This window comes from Halichoeres trimaculatus, unplaced genomic scaffold (genome assembly GCF_033239565.1).
Source record: "Halichoeres trimaculatus isolate MK-OKI-2021-1 unplaced genomic scaffold, fHalTri1.1 fHalTri1_scaffold_4, whole genome shotgun sequence".
Classification (NCBI taxonomy): Eukaryota; Metazoa; Chordata; class Actinopteri; order Labriformes; family Labridae; genus Halichoeres; species Halichoeres trimaculatus.
Window position 1 is genome coordinate 17446902 of NW_027437182.1, and position 19390 is coordinate 17466291.

The 19390-nt window shown below is 40.8% G+C and overlaps 2 protein-coding genes across 5 annotated transcripts; one reads left to right on the forward strand and one right to left on the reverse strand.

Annotated features, from left to right (window-relative positions):
• Positions 1-1400: 1400 nt before the first annotated feature.
• Positions 1401-9962, forward strand: LOC141789357 (vitellogenin-1-like). 3 transcript variants are annotated; one of them, XM_074668744.1, is made up of 36 exons: positions 1401-1440; positions 1735-1755; positions 1934-2085; positions 2169-2420; positions 2503-2664; positions 2755-2903; positions 2995-3145; positions 3234-3391; positions 3469-3634; positions 3716-3841; positions 3922-4140; positions 4225-4442; positions 4527-4624; positions 4714-4838; positions 4918-5019; positions 5111-5230; positions 5321-5507; positions 5713-5806; positions 5882-6067; positions 6158-6299; positions 6381-6594; positions 6684-6906; positions 6991-7186; positions 7289-7327; positions 7365-7379; positions 7439-7504; positions 7614-7820; positions 7898-8040; positions 8123-8258; positions 8344-8467; positions 8555-8735; positions 8858-8952; positions 9110-9204; positions 9317-9482; positions 9581-9742; positions 9833-9962. In XM_074668744.1, the coding sequence occupies exons 1-36, from the start codon at positions 1401-1403 to the stop codon at positions 9943-9945; spliced, it is 5043 nt and encodes a 1680-aa protein (XP_074524845.1). In that variant the 3' UTR covers positions 9946-9962. The 3 variants fall into 3 exon arrangements, with proteins under 3 accessions (XP_074524845.1, XP_074524844.1, XP_074524846.1); XM_074668743.1 differs by having other exon boundaries at positions 6684-7186; XM_074668745.1 differs by lacking the exon at positions 7365-7379 and having other exon boundaries at positions 6158-6246; positions 6379-6594; positions 6684-7186.
• Positions 9963-10163: 201 nt separating this feature from the next.
• Positions 10164-19205, reverse strand: LOC141789524 (afadin- and alpha-actinin-binding protein-like). 2 transcript variants are annotated; one of them, XM_074668955.1, is made up of 14 exons: positions 19099-19205; positions 17258-17352; positions 16217-16386; positions 15904-16107; positions 15618-15728; positions 15370-15505; positions 15196-15271; positions 14779-14959; positions 14476-14623; positions 14129-14265; positions 13732-13902; positions 13508-13625; positions 13179-13326; positions 10164-13077 (listed from the first exon to the last, which is right to left on the reverse strand). In XM_074668955.1, the coding sequence occupies exons 2-14, from the start codon at positions 17274-17276 to the stop codon at positions 12972-12974; spliced, it is 1725 nt and encodes a 574-aa protein (XP_074525056.1). In that variant the 5' UTR covers positions 17277-17352; positions 19099-19205; the 3' UTR covers positions 10164-12971. The 2 variants fall into 2 exon arrangements, with proteins under 2 accessions (XP_074525056.1, XP_074525055.1); XM_074668954.1 differs by having other exon boundaries at positions 13732-13905.
• Positions 19206-19390: the final 185 nt, after the last annotated feature.

Genomic DNA, 19390 nt, shown 5'->3' on the forward strand with positions numbered 1-19390 from the left:
TATCAATGCATGCCACTAACCATAAGTCTTCCAATTCCTATTACTGAATACTTATAAGAATATTTGCCTGCAAGTTTTTGACCTGCCTTATTAATTAGGTTTCTTGGGTTTGTTGGGTCTGTTGCTGTTTGTTGCTGTCATTAATTTTACTCCTTTTAGCATTAATAAACTCAGTAATGTTTATCTTTGAGCTGCTACATTGTGGCTATGGAAGTCGTTCTGGTCCTACCCTGTAAAGTGTTGTCCTACATAGAGAGGTTTTAATTTTGACTTGTCATTATAAATAGAATACATTTAAATTCTTTTTAATCATTTGTTAAGTGGTATCCTCATTCGTAAGAATCTTTCCACCACATCATAATTTGAAAGCAAGAAACACAGACTGTAAACTCTTATATATTAAAAAAAAGAAAAAAGAAAAAAGAAAGAAACAAAGAAACAAAACATTATATGTACTTTCAGGAAGAGCACCATGAGTATTCGGAAATTGAAGAAATAAACATTTGCTCTAAATTCATGACAATTCTGTTTGATTTCACAATTAAGATTGGAACAAAATGTCATGACACCCATGGTCACCCTAACCACTACAAACAAAGTGAGTAAACAGTGACAGTCATGGTGCCCTCTTGTTTGGACTTTGACACCGCATTTGATAAAATGGAGATATGTCACAGAAATTCACATTGATGCAATTAAGTGATGAAGTTTATATGAATAAAAAATAACTAGCAATGATAAATTACAAAGAGATTAAAAATGCAAGCTCCTGAAATCCATGAGTAAAAAAAACACTTCCTTAATGCTTTAAAAGGTTTCAGAAAGGGTCAGAATGTTGAAACAAGGCATCACTTCTAAAAAAATTTTAATAAATGGGTTTCCTGGATGTAAGAGATTTTAAAATAGAATAATATTGCATTTAATTTTTTTAAATAGACATAAAGTGTTAAATGCTTAATCTGAAACTTAAAATATATATGTACATTTTTTTGTTCAATTCTGTATTTTTTTTTTTTATATGTCAAACAAAATACACCAGATGTGCTCACATACATCCAATATCCTTAAAAGTTTTTTAGTAAAATAATTGTCTGAAACACTTGGGTATTTTATGTTTTTTGTACAGTTAACCAATAAAGGTTGTAAACCTCTGGAGCATGATGTTAAGGTGTGACATGACATATCAGGTGACCGTAACTTTTTATTCCATGACAAATGTCCAGTTACCCTCTTCAGTCCAAACTCATTTTGGGGTGAAATGACCAACCAATCCAACAGAATGTACTAATCAAACATGCCAAGTTCATACCACGCTTTCACGACCTCTCACTCTACTCTGTCAACAGAAATTTCCTTTAAAAGGCTGCTCATCCCTGTGGACAGTCACAACCTCATCAGCCATGAGAGCAGTAGTGCTAGCCCTGGCTCTGGCCTTCGTGGGTGAGTATCTGAATACTGCAAAGACTTCTAAAACAGGCAGCTTTGCTAGGAATAACTTTTCAGCTCTAAGCTTGATTTGATGTTTCCAGTCTTTCCTGGTTGAAAAAGATAGACTGTGTTGAGGAAAAAAGTGCTTTACCTCAATTTAAATGTGACTTACTTAATGTATGTCTTTTAATATTTTGTATTTTATCTGTTCATTTAAACTGAAACAAGAACAAGAACTTCTTTGACAAGAAGGATGGCTAATCATTTAAAGCTGTATCATTAATACCTCTTTAATTCTTTTTCCAGCCGCACAGCCCCACAACCTTGGTAAGCCATGTTGTTTATTACAAAAATAAAAGAAAGTAATTTTTCCTCATAATTATATTAGAATGAGCAAGTTGAATGTTTTCAAAGCTAAAGAGTTATCTGAAAAAATACACACTGTAAATGTCTCAGATTGAAGATACAATAAATGGCTTCTGACCGATTCAAATTGTTCTTCCAGCGCCTGAGTTTGCTCCCAGCAAAACTTATGTGTACAAGTATGAGGCACTGCTCCTCAGTGGTCTCCCAGAAGAAGGTTTGGCAAAGGCTGGGCTCAAGATCAAAAGCAAAGTCCTCATCAGAGCTGAAGCCGAAAACACGTACATGATGAAGGTAAGTTTAAACATGCTCAGATTATTTTGGTTGCCTTTTTGATATAAACTGCTCTGTAATGAAGTTTATTTTTTACGCTCAAGCTTGAAGAACCTGAGCTCTTTGAGTACAACGGTGTCTGGCCAAAGGATAATCTGACCCCAGTAACCAAGCTCACTACAGCCCTGGCTGCTCAGCTCACCACCCCCATCAGATTTGAGTACGCCAACGGTGTTGTCGGAAAGGTGTTTGCCCCTGAGGATATCACGCCCTTTGTTATGAACATAAAAAGAGGTATCATGAACATCCTTCAGCTCAACATCAAGAAGACACAGAATGTCTACGAACTGCAGGAGGTTTGTCAAAGATCCTTTACTGATGATTCAAAACCTATGCCATTGGCTGAAGCTACATAATAAATGCATGCTTGTCTTGCAGGCTGGGGCCCAGGGTGTATGCAAGACCCTCTATGCCATCACTGAAGACGAAAAAGCTGATCGCATCCTTCTGACAAAAACCAGGGATCTGAACCATTGTCAGGAGAGGATCGTGAAGGACATGGGGTTGGCATACACTGAGAAATGTTCAAAGTGCCAGCAGGTGCGTCTCAGCCCACCTTGTCTTAAGCTTACTTCCTCAATCAAAGTGGAAAAAGTTTTATCATGTCATAACTTTGACTTTTCATTTTAGGAATCAAAGAACCTGAGAGGAGCTACAGCATACAACTACATCTTGAAGCCTGCTTCTCATGGCATCCTGATCTTGGAGGCAGCAGTCAATGAACTTATCCAGTTTTCACCTTTCTCTGAGAGGAACGGAGCTGCTCAGATGCAGACTAAGTAAGGGAAATTATGGATGACAGAGATGTAAAAGTATAAGATTTGAATCTCACAGAGCTGTTGATTAACCTTTTGTACATAACTTTTCAAGGCAATCCCTGGTCTTCCTTGAGGTTCAGAAGGCACCTATTGTACCAATCCAGGCTCAGTATCTTCACCGTGGATCTCTGGAGTATGAGTTTTCCTCTGAGCTTCTTCAGACACCCATTCAGCTCATCAAGATCACCAATGTACACGCCCAGGTTGTGCTTCAGACTGCTTTGCATCATGGAAAGAAATAAGTGAATCTCTACAATACTAAATGACCTCCTCTTCGAATCTGTGTTTCAGATTGCAGAGGTTCTGAATCATCTTGTCACACACGACGTGGAAAGAGTCCATGAAGATGCCCCTCTGAAGTTCTTGGAACTCATCCAGCTCCTTCGTGATGCCCGTTATGAAGACCTGGAAACAATCTGGAGCCAATACAAAACCAGGCCTGTCTACAGGTGACTTAGAGTGCTAGAATATTTCATGGTGAGTAAATTTTTAAAACATGATATTCAGACTCAAATTCACATTTCAGACAGTGGATCTTGGATGCCATCCCTGCAACTGGTACTCCTGCTGCCCTGAGATTCATCAAGGAGAAATTTGCTGCTGATGAACTGACTGTTGCTGAAGTAGCCCAGGCTTTGGTTGCATGTATGCACATGGTGACAGCAAACACTGAGTCCATCAAGCTGGTTGAGGTGAGTAACCCACTAAGCACCTTAATTCATCTGTACTGAGAGTGGAGTCCTGACGTGCTTCTCAATCTCTCTCTTTTCTAGGCTCTGGCAATGACCCAGAATATCGTGCAGAACCCAATTCTGCGTGAGATCGTCTTCCTTGGTTATGGTACCATGGTTTCCAAATACTGTGTTGACTTGCCAGTCTGCCCCATTGAATTGATCAGGGTAAAAAAACCTTAATCATTATTGATCAAGTTGCACATTTCCAACACAAGAAGATCCTAATGTCTCATGTCCCCCTGCAGCCCATCCAGGAGCTCCTTGCAGAAGCTGTTGTTAGAGATGAGATCAGGGATATCACCCTGTTTGTCAAGGTTTTGGGTAACGCTGGACACCCCACTAGCCTTAAACCAATCACAAAGATCCTGCCTATCCATGGCACAGCAGCTACAGCTCTGCCCATGAGAGTCCATGCTGATGCTATCATGGCCTTGAGGAACATTGCCAAGAAAGAGCCCAGAATGGTACAATCCCAACATCAGTAAGAACTTCAAGTGGTGTTGTGTACAGACATATTTTCATACTGTTTGCTCTGCCCTGTGAAATAGATCCAAGAAGTGGCCCTTCAGCTCTACATGGACAAATCTCTCCACCCAGAACTCCGTATGCTTGCATGTATCGTGCTGTTTGAGACAAGACCTGCAATGGGTTTGGTGACCTCTCTTGCCAACATTGTGAAGGAAGAGCAGAATCTCCAGGTGGCTAGCTTCACTTACTCTCACATGAAATCCTTGACCAGGAGCACCGCTGCCATCCATGCTTCAGTGTAAGAGTCCTCTCTGATTTTCTTTCTCTACGGAGTCTGTCTGCAAACACTCATCTCACTCAGCTGCTCATATTTACATTACAGTGCTGCTGCTTGCAACGTTGCCATCAAAATCTTGAGCCCAAGGCTGGACAGGGCAAGCTTGCGCTTTAGCAAGGCCGTCCACATGGACTTCTACAACAGTAAGAGCAGTATCATATGTAAATCAGTCATACTTGTGTTTTTTTTCTCTCTCTGTAAAATTAACTAACTGAATCTCATTATAACTTAGGCCCCTTGATGCTTGGTGCTGCTGCCAGCGCTTTCTACATCAATGATGCTGCCACCCTTCTGCCCAGATCTGTTGTTGCCAAGACCACTGCTTACCTTTCTGGAGCTGCTGCTGATGTTCTGGAGGTACAAGGAAAAGGAGACACCAGGTTTCTAAGGTATTAAAGCAAAAACTTCTGTGTGTAACATGTTGATTTCTACATAGGTTGGTGTAAGGACTGAGGGACTCCAGGAAGTTCTTCTGAAAGACCCAACACTTATTGACAACGCCGACAGAATCACCAAGATGAAGCGTGTCATTAAGGCTGTAAGCAATGGAACGCCATTATGCAAAACTGTATGTGAAAAATGACAGAAAGATACTGAATAATTGAGATTGCCCTTTTTCCTTTTTATAGCTTTCTCAGTTGAGGTCTCTTCCCACCAGCACACCCCTGGCCTCTGTCTACATCAAATTCTTTGGACAGGAAATTGCCTTTGCCAACATTGACAAAGCCATCATTGACCAGGCCATTGCGGTACAATTTCAATCATAACTTTGCAAACTTGTATCAGTGTAATAATATTTTTCTTTGCAATATGTAATGGTTATGAGTTCTTACCTACAGATTGCCACTGGTCCCTCTGTTAAGAACTTGGGTATGGATGCCATCAAAGCTCTGCTGTCTGGGGTTTCTTACAACTATGCTAAGCCAATTCTGGCCACTGAGGTGAGGCGTATCTTACCCACTGCTGCTGGTATTCCAATGGAGCTCAGTCTTTACACCTCTGCTGTTGCTGCTGCATCTGTTAAAGGTAGGCAGTAACAGGAAACATCAAAATATAACTCAGTATTTTAGTGACTCTTTGGTAACACTTGACAAGGGATTTTAGCTGTTGAACAAACTTGAATTATCATAAAATGCACTGATAGCTTAGAAACGTTACTTTATCACAAAACAAGAGCACTAAAAATTTAATATACAGGTATAAAAGTTGTACGTATTTTATTGTTTTTTAGTCAGAGCAACCACAACACCAGCTCTGCAAGAAAACTTCCATCTCTCTCACCTTCTGAAGACAGATATTCGACTTGAGACTGAGATCAAACCAAGGTAGGTCCTACATCTCAAAGCAAAACAACAACTAAGCTAAATTCATGGTATCTAACATACCCATGTTCTCTCTAGCATTGCTACAAACACCTTTGCTGTGATGGGTGTGAACACTGCCTTTATCCAGTCCACCCTGCTGTCAAGAGCTAAGCTCAACTCCATTGTGCCTGCCAAAATTGTTGCAAGACTTGACATCAACGAGGGTAACTTTAAGATTGAAGCTCTGCCTGTTGCTGTGCCTGAAGAAATCGCAGCTGTGCAGTAAGCATGACCTTCTTTTCTAAATTTAGCCTAACAAAAATTAAAATACCATATCTGATCTGTTACCAAACGGCATTTTTCTTCTAACAGTGTTGAGACTCTGGCTGTGACAAGAAACATCGAGGACCTTGCTGCTGAAAAATTCACTCCCATCATCCCTACCAAAATCATGGAGCCAATCTCAAGGGAGATTCTTACATCCAAGCGCACCTCATCTTTAGCTGCTAGTTTGGTAACTTTAAAACATTTCCTCATAATAAATGTTCAATAAGACGTACATTAAACCGATTTCTAAAAAGTCATTCTTTTATAGGAAACATCCTCAGAGATTGTCCGTGAGGAAGTGAAAGCTGCAAAGATTCGTTTCCCCAAAACAGCTCGGCTGAACAAGAAGTACTGTGCCAAAGCCTATGCCATTGGACTGAAGGGCTGTATTAAGGTTGCAACTTACAACGCTGCTTTCATAAGGGATATTGCCCTCTACAAACTGGCAGGAAGGCACTCTTTTGCTATTACTGTTAAACCAGGTACGTTTTGAAAACTCACAATGTGAAAATTTTGCAGAGGCTGTGTGCACACAGCAAATATTAATGACATTATTGAACTATATCTTTAGTTGAAAGTGAAGCTATTGAGAGACTGGAGCTTGAAATTCAAGTTGGACCAAAGGCTGCAGAAAAGCTCGTCAAAGAGATCAACCTGAGCCAAGAAATTGAAGTTGAGGAAAGAACACCCATCATGACAAAGCTGAAGAAAATGCTGGTTCCTGGTGTGAGGAATGGAAGCCTGTCGTCCTCCAGCTCCAGCTCCAGCAGCTCTCGCTCAATTGTCAGCTCCAAGTCCTCAAGCTCCTCAAGCTCCTCTTCTCGTGTCATCAGCAAGGCCATTGATGCAACTACTCCAATCAAGAGGCGCCACAGCAGCAGCAGCAGCAGCCGCAGCAGTGTGAGCAGCAGAAGTAGCAGCAGCAGCAGCAGCCGCAGCAGTGTGAGCAGCCGCAGCAGCAGCAGCAGCTCCAGGTCTGTGACCACGTCAACCAGGTCCAAGTCTGCATCCAGCATTGCCTCCCTCTTCAGTGCTAGCTCAAGTTCCTCTCGTTCCATCGTTCAACTCTCAAAGGTTACCACCTCAGATTTGTTTTGTGACTTTTCATTTTTGTTTATTATTATGTGAATAGATCACAGTAGGCATTACATGTGACAAAGTCTTTCCTCTGAACAGAAAAGGACTTATCCTCACAAGTTCCAGAGGACCCACAAGGTTGGTTGAGATGTTATGCAAGATATGAAAATCCAAGTGTTTATTCTTAACAGTTTCTCATGTTGTTGCTTGTTGTTGTGGTTTCTAAATGTCGTGGATTGTTAATTGTAGGCAACCTCAGCCATTGTTTCCAAGAGCAGAAGCAGCGCTGCAAGCTTTCAGACCATCTATAACAAGGTGAGTTTTAAAAGTTTTAAAATGTAACCTAGGATTTTTCACGTCTTGTCAATGATGATTTAGCTTGTGTACATGAAATGTGCGTTTCATTGATCTAATAATCCAACAGAACAAATACCTGGGCAATGATCTGCCTCCAACCTTTGCCGTCATCGTCCGTGCTATCAGAGCTGACCAGAAGGTGTTTGGATATGAGCTGGCTGTTTACCTTGATAAACCAGAAAGCAGACTTCAGATCATCCTCGCTAATTTGGCTGCTGATGACAACTGGAAGCTCTGTGCTGACGGAGTTGTACTGAGCATGCACAAAGTCACTGTAAGTTATGCATTGTCTGTACACTTTTAGATGTTAAGATAAAACTCTATGGCAGCTCACACGTGGTCTATCAATAGGCTAAAGTCGCCTGGGGAGCAGAGTGCAAGCAGTACGACACCATGATCACAGCTGAGACTGGTCTGCTTGGACCAAGCCCTGCAGCCCGCCTCAGAGTTGCCTGGAATGAACTTCCATCTGCCTTCAAACGCTACGCAAAGAAGTACAAAACCTCACATTTCCATGCATTTGGTCTCCTCTGTATGCACTACAGACTGTTTCAAATGTATCTTTTTTGTGTACAGGGTGTACGACTCTATCTATGATTACATGCCTGCCGGTGTTATCAAAGAGAAGGATGAAAACAGTGCCAAGCAGCTCTCCTTAACTGTGGTTGCCACATCAGAAAAGACTCTTGACCTCATCTGGAAAACACCAACAGTATGAACAATTTGGTTATTTATTCATCATTAGACTTTACCTTTTATCCATTTTTTTTCTAACAGTTTTAAATTACTGTCAACAGCGTACAGTATACAAGATGGCTCTGCATCTCCCCCTTGCTCTGCCTCTTGAGGAAATCAAAGGTCTCACCCCCTTTGATGAGGTTGCCGACAAGATCAACTTCTTGGTCACCAAGGCTGCTGCAGGTAATGCATAACCCTATTTTTCTGTATGTAAAACACTGGCAATTACCTTTTTTGTGTCAAAGAATGAAGTTTGTTTTTCCTCCACAGCTGAATGTTCCTTTGAAAGAGAAACACTGACTACATTCAACAACAGGAGATACAGAAACGAGATGCCATTGTCTTGCTACCAAGTCCTGGCTCAGGATTGCACCGATGAGTTGAAGTTCATGGTTCTGCTCAAGAAGGACCATATCGAACAGAACCACATCAATGTGAAGATTGCTGACATGTGAGTGTACAAATGTGTGTGTGTGTGTGTGTGTGTGTGTGTGTGTGTGTGTGGGGGGGGGGGGGGGGGGGGGGTTGTCATAAATTTAGCAAATCTAAAAAAAAACATGTTTGATTCCACAGCGATATTGACCTGTACCCAAAGAACAGTGACGTGATTGTGAAGGTCAATGGCATGGAAATCCCTATCAGCAACCTGCCATACCAGCATCCCACAGGTTCATTCTTCACTAAAATCTTGTTCTGTGGTAGAAACATGTAGTTTAACACAAAGTTAAAAAAAAAAGTACATGTCAACATCTTAGAATAGATGAGTATTTTGTTAGTGCTGTGTTTTTAAATAGGTTTTAAGTGATGTGTTTTTTTCTTCTACAGCCAAAATCCAGATCAGGCCAAAGGGTGAGGGTATCTCTGTGTTCGCTCCAAGCCATGGTCTGCATGAAGTCTACTTTGACAAGAACTCATGGAAGGTAAATGTAGCACGAACTTTGGAAAAGAAAAGTTGTTATGAGACTCTGGCATCATTTTGACAGACTGCATCTTTCTGTGGGTTTGTAATGTCTTCACTCATTTGCCATGCAGGTTCAAGTTGCGGACTGGATGAAGGGACAGACCTGTGGACTCTGTGGAAAGGCTGATGGGGAAGTCAGACAGGAGTACCGCACACCCAGTGGACGTGTGACCAAAAGTGCTGTCAGCTATGCTCATTCCTGGGTTCTCCCAGCCCAGAGCTGCAGGGACACCACTGGTGAGACACAACAGTTTTATTATTGTATGTTTACAAGCTAAAAATGAGGGACTGAATCTGCAGAAACTCACTAATTACTTTTTTTTTTTTTCACACAGAGTGCCGCATGAAGCTTGAATCCGTGCAGCTGGAGAGACCTGTAAACATCCATGGTCAGGAATCCAGATGCTACTCTGTTGAGCCCGTTCTGCGCTGCTTGCCCGGTTGCTTCCCTGTGAAGACCACCTCTGTCTTTGTTGGCTACCACTGTTTGCCCATTGGTGAGTGTGCTACAGGTCAGAAACCAAGAATATACAAAATATTGATAAAAAAAAAAACTGTTCCCTAATCATTCTGCTGTCTTTGTGCAGATTCTGCCCCGATTCGCCCTGAGAGTCTGAGCAGCATGTACGATAACAGTGTGGACCTGAGGGAAAAGGCAGAAGCCCACCTGGCCTGCAGCTGCACCGCCCAGTGTGCTTAATAACAATTTACTCTGTCAGTCACTTATGTACAAGTATGTTTTAAATGTGATTTTAAATAAACTGCATCTCAAAAGTACATTTTCTCCTAATCTTTTTTTCTGAAAGTGTGACATGCATCATTCATCTTTAGTTCTTTCACATCCTGTTTAATGTTGATCAGAAACCTACCAGACACAGTAGAATGAGTAATGCTCATTTGAACAAACATGGTGCTAAATGTAACAGCAAAGGGTTAAAACAATCATTTAAAACAATCACAGCTCTAGGGACACCTGGAAGTTGTGACCCAAAAAGAAAACAAAACTGTTAATAGGTTAAGTGTAATTCCAATAACTTCGCAAAGTGATGGCAAATAGTAAAAGAATCAGCTTTAGTTGCAACGGTCTGACATGAATCGTCCACAGAATGACAGATATTATTTGACTGAAGCAATAATTCAGACATTTTAGTTCTAAAATATGCCAGAGAAAGGATGTCCTAACCCAAAACCTGTCTTTTTTTTAACTCCTCCTATGATGTGCAGTTGAACAAAATCTCAAGTGTAGATTACAGACACCAATGAACAGAAAGGACCAGGAAACTCAAAATAGTCATTAATAGGAGCTGATAAGGCCATAGGACAGAAAATCTCTGTTGAATAAATGTTTCAAGAATTTAAAACTTTTCACAATCTTCAGGTATGAACTGTTAATATCTATAAATCAAGAGCAAATTAAATTACATTCATTTAAATCGATGAGAGATATCAATGTTTATGACTTTAAAGTGGTCTAAAAGACATGATATGTAATTGACTTCTAATCTTTCTTGTTCGATTGCAACATTATACGTCACCCACTTACATAACGGCATCAGTTTCTAAGAAAATAACATTTTCTATACATGTCTCTATCAAACTATACACAAAGCATCTTAAAATTTCTGATTGCATTTCAGTTAAAAGCAACATTAAATTCCATCTACAAGAGTGTGCCATTTTACCTTGATAACAGAAGTTTAAAAGCAGTGGTATATGCAGTCAAATATGGGCCAGCTACCTGCAAGAGCCAGTTTCTGTAACCAGGGATCAGCCCACCAAGGCCTTCGACTTTGACTGCCACCCTATCCACAATGCACCCCTGTGGCTCCTCCAGCAGGTGGTGGGTCTACAGGAGGATGGACCCATGTCACCCGTTAGGGCTTGGTCCTACCAGACCCCAAGGGTAAATTCCTGACCACTGGGTGCTCGCCTACGGGCCCCAACCCCAGGCCTGGCTCCAGGGTGAGGCTCTGTTGGACCTCTGACCAGGGTGAACTGGTCCCTGATTCTGTTCTTCATTAAGAGTCTTCATTAGGAGGATTTGATCTCTGTATTTCTAGAGGGACAGTTTGGTTCGTATTGCCACAGTAAGTCAAACTTGTTTCCAGTCAGGGTTAGACTTTGCCAGGACTGCCATTTGTCACTTATTCTGTTCATTACATTTATGGACAGGATTTATAGGCACAGCCAAGGGAGTCCGGTCTTGGGATCCCATCCCTACTTTTTGCAGGTGGTGTGATCCTATTGGCCTCATCAAATACTGAATTCTAGCTTGCACTGGGGTGGTTTGAAGCCAAGTGTGAAGCACACGGCATGAAAATCAGCACTTCTAAGTAGGGATGGGTACCTTTCACATTTGAAACGATACAGTACCGATGCCCGGTACCTGGCAATCGGTACCGGTACTCAGCGGTACCAATTTTCGGTACTTTTTTGTGTTTATGTGGTAAAAAATATCAATTTGTTTATTAATAAAATATACATTTTTTTCAACTTAACATATTTATTCGTCAATATGTAATCTTGCAATGCTGTGTTCATGTCCAGCATAGTAAATCACCTACTCTTCCACTCCCTCACAGTCACAAGGATGTGTTTAGGTACCTAAACATTGTACCTTTTGATTTTATGTGAATCGGTACCCGGTACTTTTGACAGAATTCGGTCGGTACCTATAAAAGTACCTAGTTCGGAACCCATCCCTACTTCTAAGTCTGTGAAGCCACGGTTCTCAGCCAGAAAAGGATGGAGTGCCCACTCCAGGTCAGGAGGGAGTCTCTGCCCCAAGTGGAGGAGTTCAAGCATCTCGAGGTCCTGTTCACGAGTTGTAGGAAAAAGGAGCAAGAGATTAACAGACAAATTGGGGCAGTGATGCTGATGCTTTACCGGTCCGTCGTGAAGAGGGAGTTGAGCCAGAAGGCGAGGCTCCAAATTTACCGGTCAATATATGTTCCAACCTTCAATGCTGGTCACAAGCTGTGGGTAGTGACTGAAAGAACAAGATTGCGTGTACAAACTGTTGAAATAAGCTTTCTCTGCAGGGTGTCTGGGATCAGCCTTGGAGATAGGGTTTTGGAGTTCAGGCTTCCAGGAGAGGCTTGGAGCAGAGCCAATGCTCACTGGCATCCAGATGAGGTGGTTTTGGCATCCTGAGAGGATGCCTTCCTGGTGAGGTTATTTGGGGATGTCTATCTGGGAGGGGATCCTGTGGTAGGCCCAGGACATGATGGAGAGATCATATCTCTCAGCTGGTGGAAGTAGCCAGGGGGCCGACAGTCTACTCTGATGACACTGATGCCCTTACGAACCTGGGTCTAGATAATTGGTTGAAGGTGGATGGATGGAACTGCAAGAGCTACTATTACGAGGCCCATAAAACAGTGTACTATCAGGTCATATAAAGTTTCTGAGCTTACCTACCAACCAAAAATGACTATTCTACCAACTACCAGAACTAGATATACAGTACCAAATTAATAAATAAATACATATTCAATCATATCTCAAAACGGAACTTAACAGCCGAACAGGAGTTCAAACCTGTCTTCCACTTTCCACAGGTTTTTATCATTTCGCAGCTAGTCTTCAGGTGTTTGGCATTCACAGTTCTGCAAAACCAAAATAATCCATGACTCATTGAGAGAAACTTATTCATATTAAAAAAGATGCAGGTTTTGGCTTCACACAGAGCTAGCTGGTCTGTTCCATTGTGATTGTGTGGCTGCTCTAGTTGTCACTGTCATGCCGCTTTCTGTACTGAGCTGAAACGTTTCCATTCAGTGCAGCGCTTGCTTCTGCAAAGCGTTCAGTCTTTCTCTTTGGTTTGGTTGAACTGGAAAACAATGAAGACAATGAGAAGAATCTGTTAAAGCCGTAACATCATGTCTTTTTTTTATGAGCCCCCCAAATAAAATGCAACAAGATGTGCTGTACCTGTTTTCTGGAATAAGGCAGAGTGTGTGATACAGGTCAGCAGTAGAATTTGATTTGTGAGGGGTGAATCTTGGTGAAGAGGAGGATGATTCAGACGGGCATTTAATGAGCTTCCTTTGAGCCGACGCTGTACTTGCCCTCGTTTCAGCTGCAAAGTAAAGCTACAAAATCAAACTCTAACAAACTTTGAAAAATTATTTCCTTAAAGAAACACATAAGTTTTGCACATTCTTCACTTTACATACAGTTATTAAGTTTTTCACTTATTTCAATAATCAACTTAAATATGCGCATTTGGCAAGGATAATGTAAAAAAGGAAGGTACTTACAAAGTAAATAGGCACTTTTAGACTTTGACATCTGCGGTTTCTTTGAGTCAGAAAATGGACTCATGTTTAAAAACTGGTGTTTGAGCCACATGGCTCGATCATCCTCAAAGGCCTTCCTCTGAAAGTATTACAAAAACAAGTCATGTCAAAAAAGTCACCTCAGAGTTAGCAGACAAGTGCATACAAAATTTAAAAAACTGCTAAAAGGTGTGTCTATAAATCACCTCATGACTGAGTCTTATGGCTGCTTCAGTGAAGTTTCTTCTCTCCCTCTCAAAAATCTTTCTTTGTTCCTCAAGGTTCTCCCAATCTTCTCTAAGACGATCTTTCTCCTGCAACATGTAGCAATTGCTCAGCAGGGATGCAGTCTCCTCATCACATGGAGAGCTCAGCTGCTGCTGTATGAAAAAGAAAGGATCTCATTAGTTGTCTAGGCAAGAACTGATTAAAACTTCAACAAGATGTTTCCGTATCCCTCTAAATAACACACAGGGTTTAATCTAGCTAATGTTTGAAGAGTCTTACAGTTGTGACAAACATTGCTGGAGATCACCCATTGGATGCTAGTGAAACTCTCCAGGGAGCTAATTGGATAAAACTGTGCAGGCGACTCAATCTTACATGCAGGAGCTGCTGTTGTGTGTGAATAAAATCTTTGCACTGCTGGATCTCCTCCTTCAGTCTCTCCATCTCCTCCTCATGGGTCTCCCGGGACACACTGTCAGTGCCTTTAATGTCATCCGCCTGAGCCAAAGATACTGAACATAAAACAAAGCAGAAAATCTATTTTCAGAATCAAAGTCAGTGTCAGTCCATGTTTTTCTTACTTCTGACTTTTTTCTGAGTGTTCCCACAGAGACCAGCAAGCCCAGCAGTTTTCTTTTGCGTGTTATGCAAAAAAATCTGGATATCAAGCACGGCGCAAAAAGCTACTTCTGTATCAGTTAAGCAAGCTGTAGAAGCACTACCTTGACTGTCTAATCTTTCCACGTGGCTCTTCAGTCTTCTCCACTGGAGGCGAATACTGTAGGTGAGCTTCTCCCGGGCATGAACACAATATTGATCAACGCTTTCTCGACTAGAATCAAATACTTCATCTTCTTCCTCTAAGTCGGCCTGTTTATAAGAAAGCAATTATAAAAATGACATAAGAATAGAATAGTTACACTTTCTGTTAATCTAAAAAACAATATGATATAAAATCAAATATTTTCCTACTACATTATTTTCTATTATTTCCGAAACAGACACTAAGGAACTACTTGACCCACCTGGATGCACTCGTCTTGTGGCTCATCCCTTTTTAACGTTGATTTCCTTGCACTAAGAATTGACACCATGTCTTTTTTCATGTGCTGCAGAACTTTGTTTAACTCTGCATTCTCCAGAAGCAGCTCCTTTTGTCGAGTGTCATAGTCACTCAGCAAAGTCTTATACATCTCGCCCTCATGCCTTGGGAAAAGACAGGACATCAGCTTTTATTGTTCGTATGCTTTGATTAAGTGAACATGACTAAACTAGAGAGGACATCTGTTAAAACTACAGGAACATACAATTCAACCTTTTAGTCAAATTAAAGTTCAACCATGTCACCATGTAGCTTCCTAAAATAATTCTGTGTCACCCAGAAAACTGACAAAGGAGCTGATGTTCAGCGTGTCTGAGATCAAGGCAAAAAGTAGACTTACTTTGCTTCGGTTTTTTCAGTTTTCCAAAGGCTTCTCTTCCCATCTGCTCTTCCTATGTTGTTTAGAACATCAATGGCTAGAGGGAAAAGGGATAAATTAAACCAGAATCTGTGATTTTGAGAGTAAAAATGATGAGATCATTCTCAAATGTTAGATATTTCAGTATCTTTCTACCTTGTTTCTTCTCCTTTTTGTCCACCAGAAGTTGATTCAAGCGCTCCTTCAGTTTGTTATACTCTCTTTCTTTCCTTTTCATCTCATGGTTGTACTGGCTGGCACGACTGGCAATTATATTCTGAAGTTTTTGCACCTGGTAGATGTAAAAAAAGAAATATTTTGCACTTACAAATCTCTGGCAGTTGTCCAAAAGGGACAAAAAAATACCAGCCTTCGAGCTTGTTAAGGAGTTTAAAATAACATACCTCTTCTTTTTCGGCTTTCAGGCAGTTTTGTAGACCCTTCATTTTCAGCTGCAGCTGTCTTTCCCTTTCTAGGATTGCTGTGTTTTCTCGTTTGCATTGTTCAAGCTGCTCCTGTGATGACAAAATTACAGTGACATGAACAATTTATACTTCAGTGATTTCATTCAACATGCAGCTCTTTAAGAATCAGGCATAGCAGTTACATCCCACTGTAGTGTTACAGACAACAATGGGATTTCTATTCTATTCTAATTCAAATGCTCAAATTGCATGGTGTCAGTTTTACTTTTAGTTTAGTGCTGGTGAGCTGCAGGTAGTCCACATTGCTGCTCGACTTAAGCTGCTCTATTTCCATGTTTTCCAGGGTTCGGAGGCCCTTGCGATGCAGCTGAATCAGGTCATACATGCAATTTAGCACAGCCACAACATTCATCTCTGTGCTGCCAGTGGATTCGGTCCAGACTGGAGGCAGGCCGAGTGAAGACACCTCCTACAAAAAGAAGAGATAAAGAATAAAAAATGCAGCATTAGAAAGAAAGGAACTGGCATTTTAGTAATAACAATAAGTGTTCAGTTAGTGCAAGTGCAAGTTAATCGACCTGGTTGATGTGTGATAGACATTCTTGCACATTGTGCTCAGTGCAGAAGGAGTTGAGCATGTGGGAGCTTCTGTGCAGTGTCAGCGATGATTGGCTAAACTGCCTCAAGGGGGCTGCTCTACATTCATTGGAGCTGGAGCCAGTGTCCTTGACTTCTGGGAAGAAGATGCCTGTCAAATATGAGAAGAATTGCATTTAAGGTTTCCATGTCACAGTCACTTTGAATCTAAAGTAAATCATACTTTGATCAAAGTCAAAATTTCATCTAATTTGTAGGGATGCACGATATTGGATTTTTGCCGATATCCGATATGCCGATATATCGAAACCCCTTTTGGCTGATACCAATACCGATAATCACAAGTTTGTTTGTTTTTTTCACTGTAAGGAAAGTTAAGTCTATCCTGTACTGGAATTTATATGTTACTCTTATTGTGACGGTCTTGTTTGTTTAAGAAACACACATAAAACAAGACAAAAAACATTTGATTTTACCATAAATAAGAAATGTATTATTTTTTCAAACTCAAGACATTCAGTATTGAAATACAGAAAAATAATTTCTTTAGATCACATGAACTTTAAATGTACAATGCATTTTTAAACATAACCAAGTTGCATTTGATTATTTTAGAGCTACTGTAACAACCTGGTGACAGACACAGAGCTCTGCAGTGCAAATAAATGAAGTGCTACATTTTATTTAAGGAGCTTATTTTTCAGATGGACAATAATAATAATCCTAACTGAATAGCACCTTATCGGCTGTGCCTATCGGCAGAAATTTTCATATCTGCCAATACCGATAAACGTGTTTTTAAGCTTTTATCAGCCGATACCGATATTGTGCTGATAATATCGGGCATCCCTACTAATTTGTTAGTCACTGATGTCAGCATACAGTCAAAGAACATTTGTCAATATCGCATCTGAGGAATTCAAGCCTTTTTAGGAACTGCTGATTACAACAGCTAAATGTTTCAATGCGTCTCACTCCAACAAAACTGAGGGACCTTAAAAATCATCCAAGTCTGAACTCACCCAGCGAGGACTCCGGCATTGTAGCGGTGTAGCTTTCAGGATATGTGCGTTGATCATCTACTACATGTGCAGGATCCACCTACGCACTCCCTGCTCTTGAAATAGAGGGTCAGATTAGCAGTGTCCATTCAACACAGTCTTATCACAGATTACGAGTAAAGGAAGGTTAACCTGCAGCTGTGAGGAAGTAGAAACACAGAGTACCTTTGAGAACACAGTGTGATGACTAAGCTAAGCCACTCATCTACTGCTGACAACAAACTTCAGCAGTTGACATAACTCCTGCGTGTCCTGTCCAGCTCAAAGTTCTGTATCATAACCTGGGTTTGTTTAGAAAATCCTATACAAGGCTAATTTGTATTATTGGGTGGCAGCAGCTGTTGTTGTTGAGGTGTGGGGTGTTGTGCCACAACATAATCACTGTGAGGGTTTTTAACAGGTTACTGGTTAGGACGAGGCAGGCTTCTTATCCCAAAGCTCTTATCATCAGCAAGTCAGACTAATCCCAGACACACAGAGTGAGGGTTTCTCTGCAGACCAAAACAATGGGAAACATGATGCAAGGTTTTTATTTTTCTGTAGGAATAGGCTCATGTTTCAACCAGCAAACTTTTCATATTAAGTAAAATCTGAAAGCATATAGAATTACGTTCTCCCTCTAGGATCACAGCACACACAATAACTTTATTTAAACTCTGAATGTGCATCTGCTTTTTCTCAAACTTAGTTTCACAAAGCTCCTTACTCAAAAAGCTATGGCTCATTTTTAACTTTTTGAGGGGATCTTCTTTTTGGTATCAGACACTTAATCAGCCTTGAGAAACAGATGGCAAGCTTACAGCTACAAGGCTTAACAAGCCCAGACCCTTCTCTGAATGACTCCTCAACAGTGTTAACCTCTGAATCACTAGTCAGCTTCCTAATAAAGTATAATGTCTCCAAGGAGATGTAGTGTGGTCTATATGGGGCATGTGGGATAAGAATATGCTGTTTGTTTAAGAGACAGTCTCAACCAGGCTTCAGACCATTAAGGGTGCCTGATGGGGTCACAAGAGGCAACTTGGACAAGTAAAAAGCCTGGAAAATAGCCCTACTTTATAAAGGTGCCATGTTTCCTTTGTTATTTTAGGTTTTCATTCTGTTTTGTCACACTATTTGATAAATATGAGGGCAGAAAAACTGGACACACATTTTAGTTAACTGTTTTAAAGCATAGTTAGCACCACAAGTTACACCATCTTAAGTGACTAAGAGCTAATGAACATACATTGCTTTAATACAGTCTTAGTGAAATATAAACATTACAACCATTTTCCAGCTATAATTTTTTTTTACCTAACATGAGTATAAAAAGTTCATATTTAAATATGGTCCACTTTAGTTACATTGGTTGCTTTAAATAATACCTAATGTTCACGTAATGTTTTAAGAGTAATCAGCAGCCCGAGCATCTCTGCCCTTCCTAGAACCTACCAGGAAAGGTGACATAACATTAACTTGGCAATATCAACAACGTTGATCTTACTTAACTGTAAACACAGATAGACATACAACACGAAAAGCATTGGACGCGTCCAAACAATGTTGTTCATGCGTCATTCATTCAGTCTCTCCCAAGACCATGTTCAAGACAGACATCATTTTTATTTAATTTAACACGAACTAGACAAAAATGAAGCGGCCAGGTTAGGTGCTTCGTTGCACAGCAGACATCGTTTGACTGAAACTGACGTTCCTCGCTAACTACCCCTACTCTGACATTGAAGCCGAATGGCGATGAAGCACGTTTAAAAAAACTTCATATGAAAACGAAAGGTAAAACTTCAGTTTCAGACACTTACTTCACGTTACAGACTGTAATATATGTCCAAATTTCTTCTTGCCCGTCGACGCAGCAGCTCCTAAAGCTCTGTCGGTCCAAATGACACTATAAACTGCTGAACACACACCAACCAGCACGCTAATTGGCTGACTCGTTGTCTAGCAACCGAGCACAACTGAATTTGATAGGCTCTTGGTTAAGGGGCTTCAAGTGTTTTTTTTTTTTCATGTTTTCATATTTTGTAACTCTTACTGAGAGTAGCACAGGGCTGGACAAACTTCTTGAACCCCAAAAAACTGAGAAGCACATGT

Bases quoted from the DNA above. Each gene is read 5' to 3' on its own strand.
- LOC141789357 (XM_074668743.1), top strand. From the start codon at position 1,401: ATGAGAGCAGTAGTGCTAGCCCTGGCTCTGGCCTTCGTGG. The intron at 1,756-1,933 runs GTAAGCCATGTT...TTGTTCTTCCAG, and splicing joins CGCACAGCCCCACAACCTTG to CGCCTGAGTTTGCTCCCAGC. The intron at 7,821-7,897 runs GTAAGTTATGCA...GTCTATCAATAG, and splicing joins TGAGCATGCACAAAGTCACT to GCTAAAGTCGCCTGGGGAGC.
- LOC141789524 (XM_074668954.1), bottom strand. The intron at 15,506-15,617 runs GTATGTTATTTT...TACATCTACCAG, and splicing joins TGAAAGCCGAAAAAGAAGAG to GTGCAAAAACTTCAGAATAT. The intron at 13,906-14,128 runs GTAAGATTGAGT...TTTTTCATACAG, and splicing joins CACAACAGCAGCTCCTGCAT to CAGCAGCTGAGCTCTCCATG.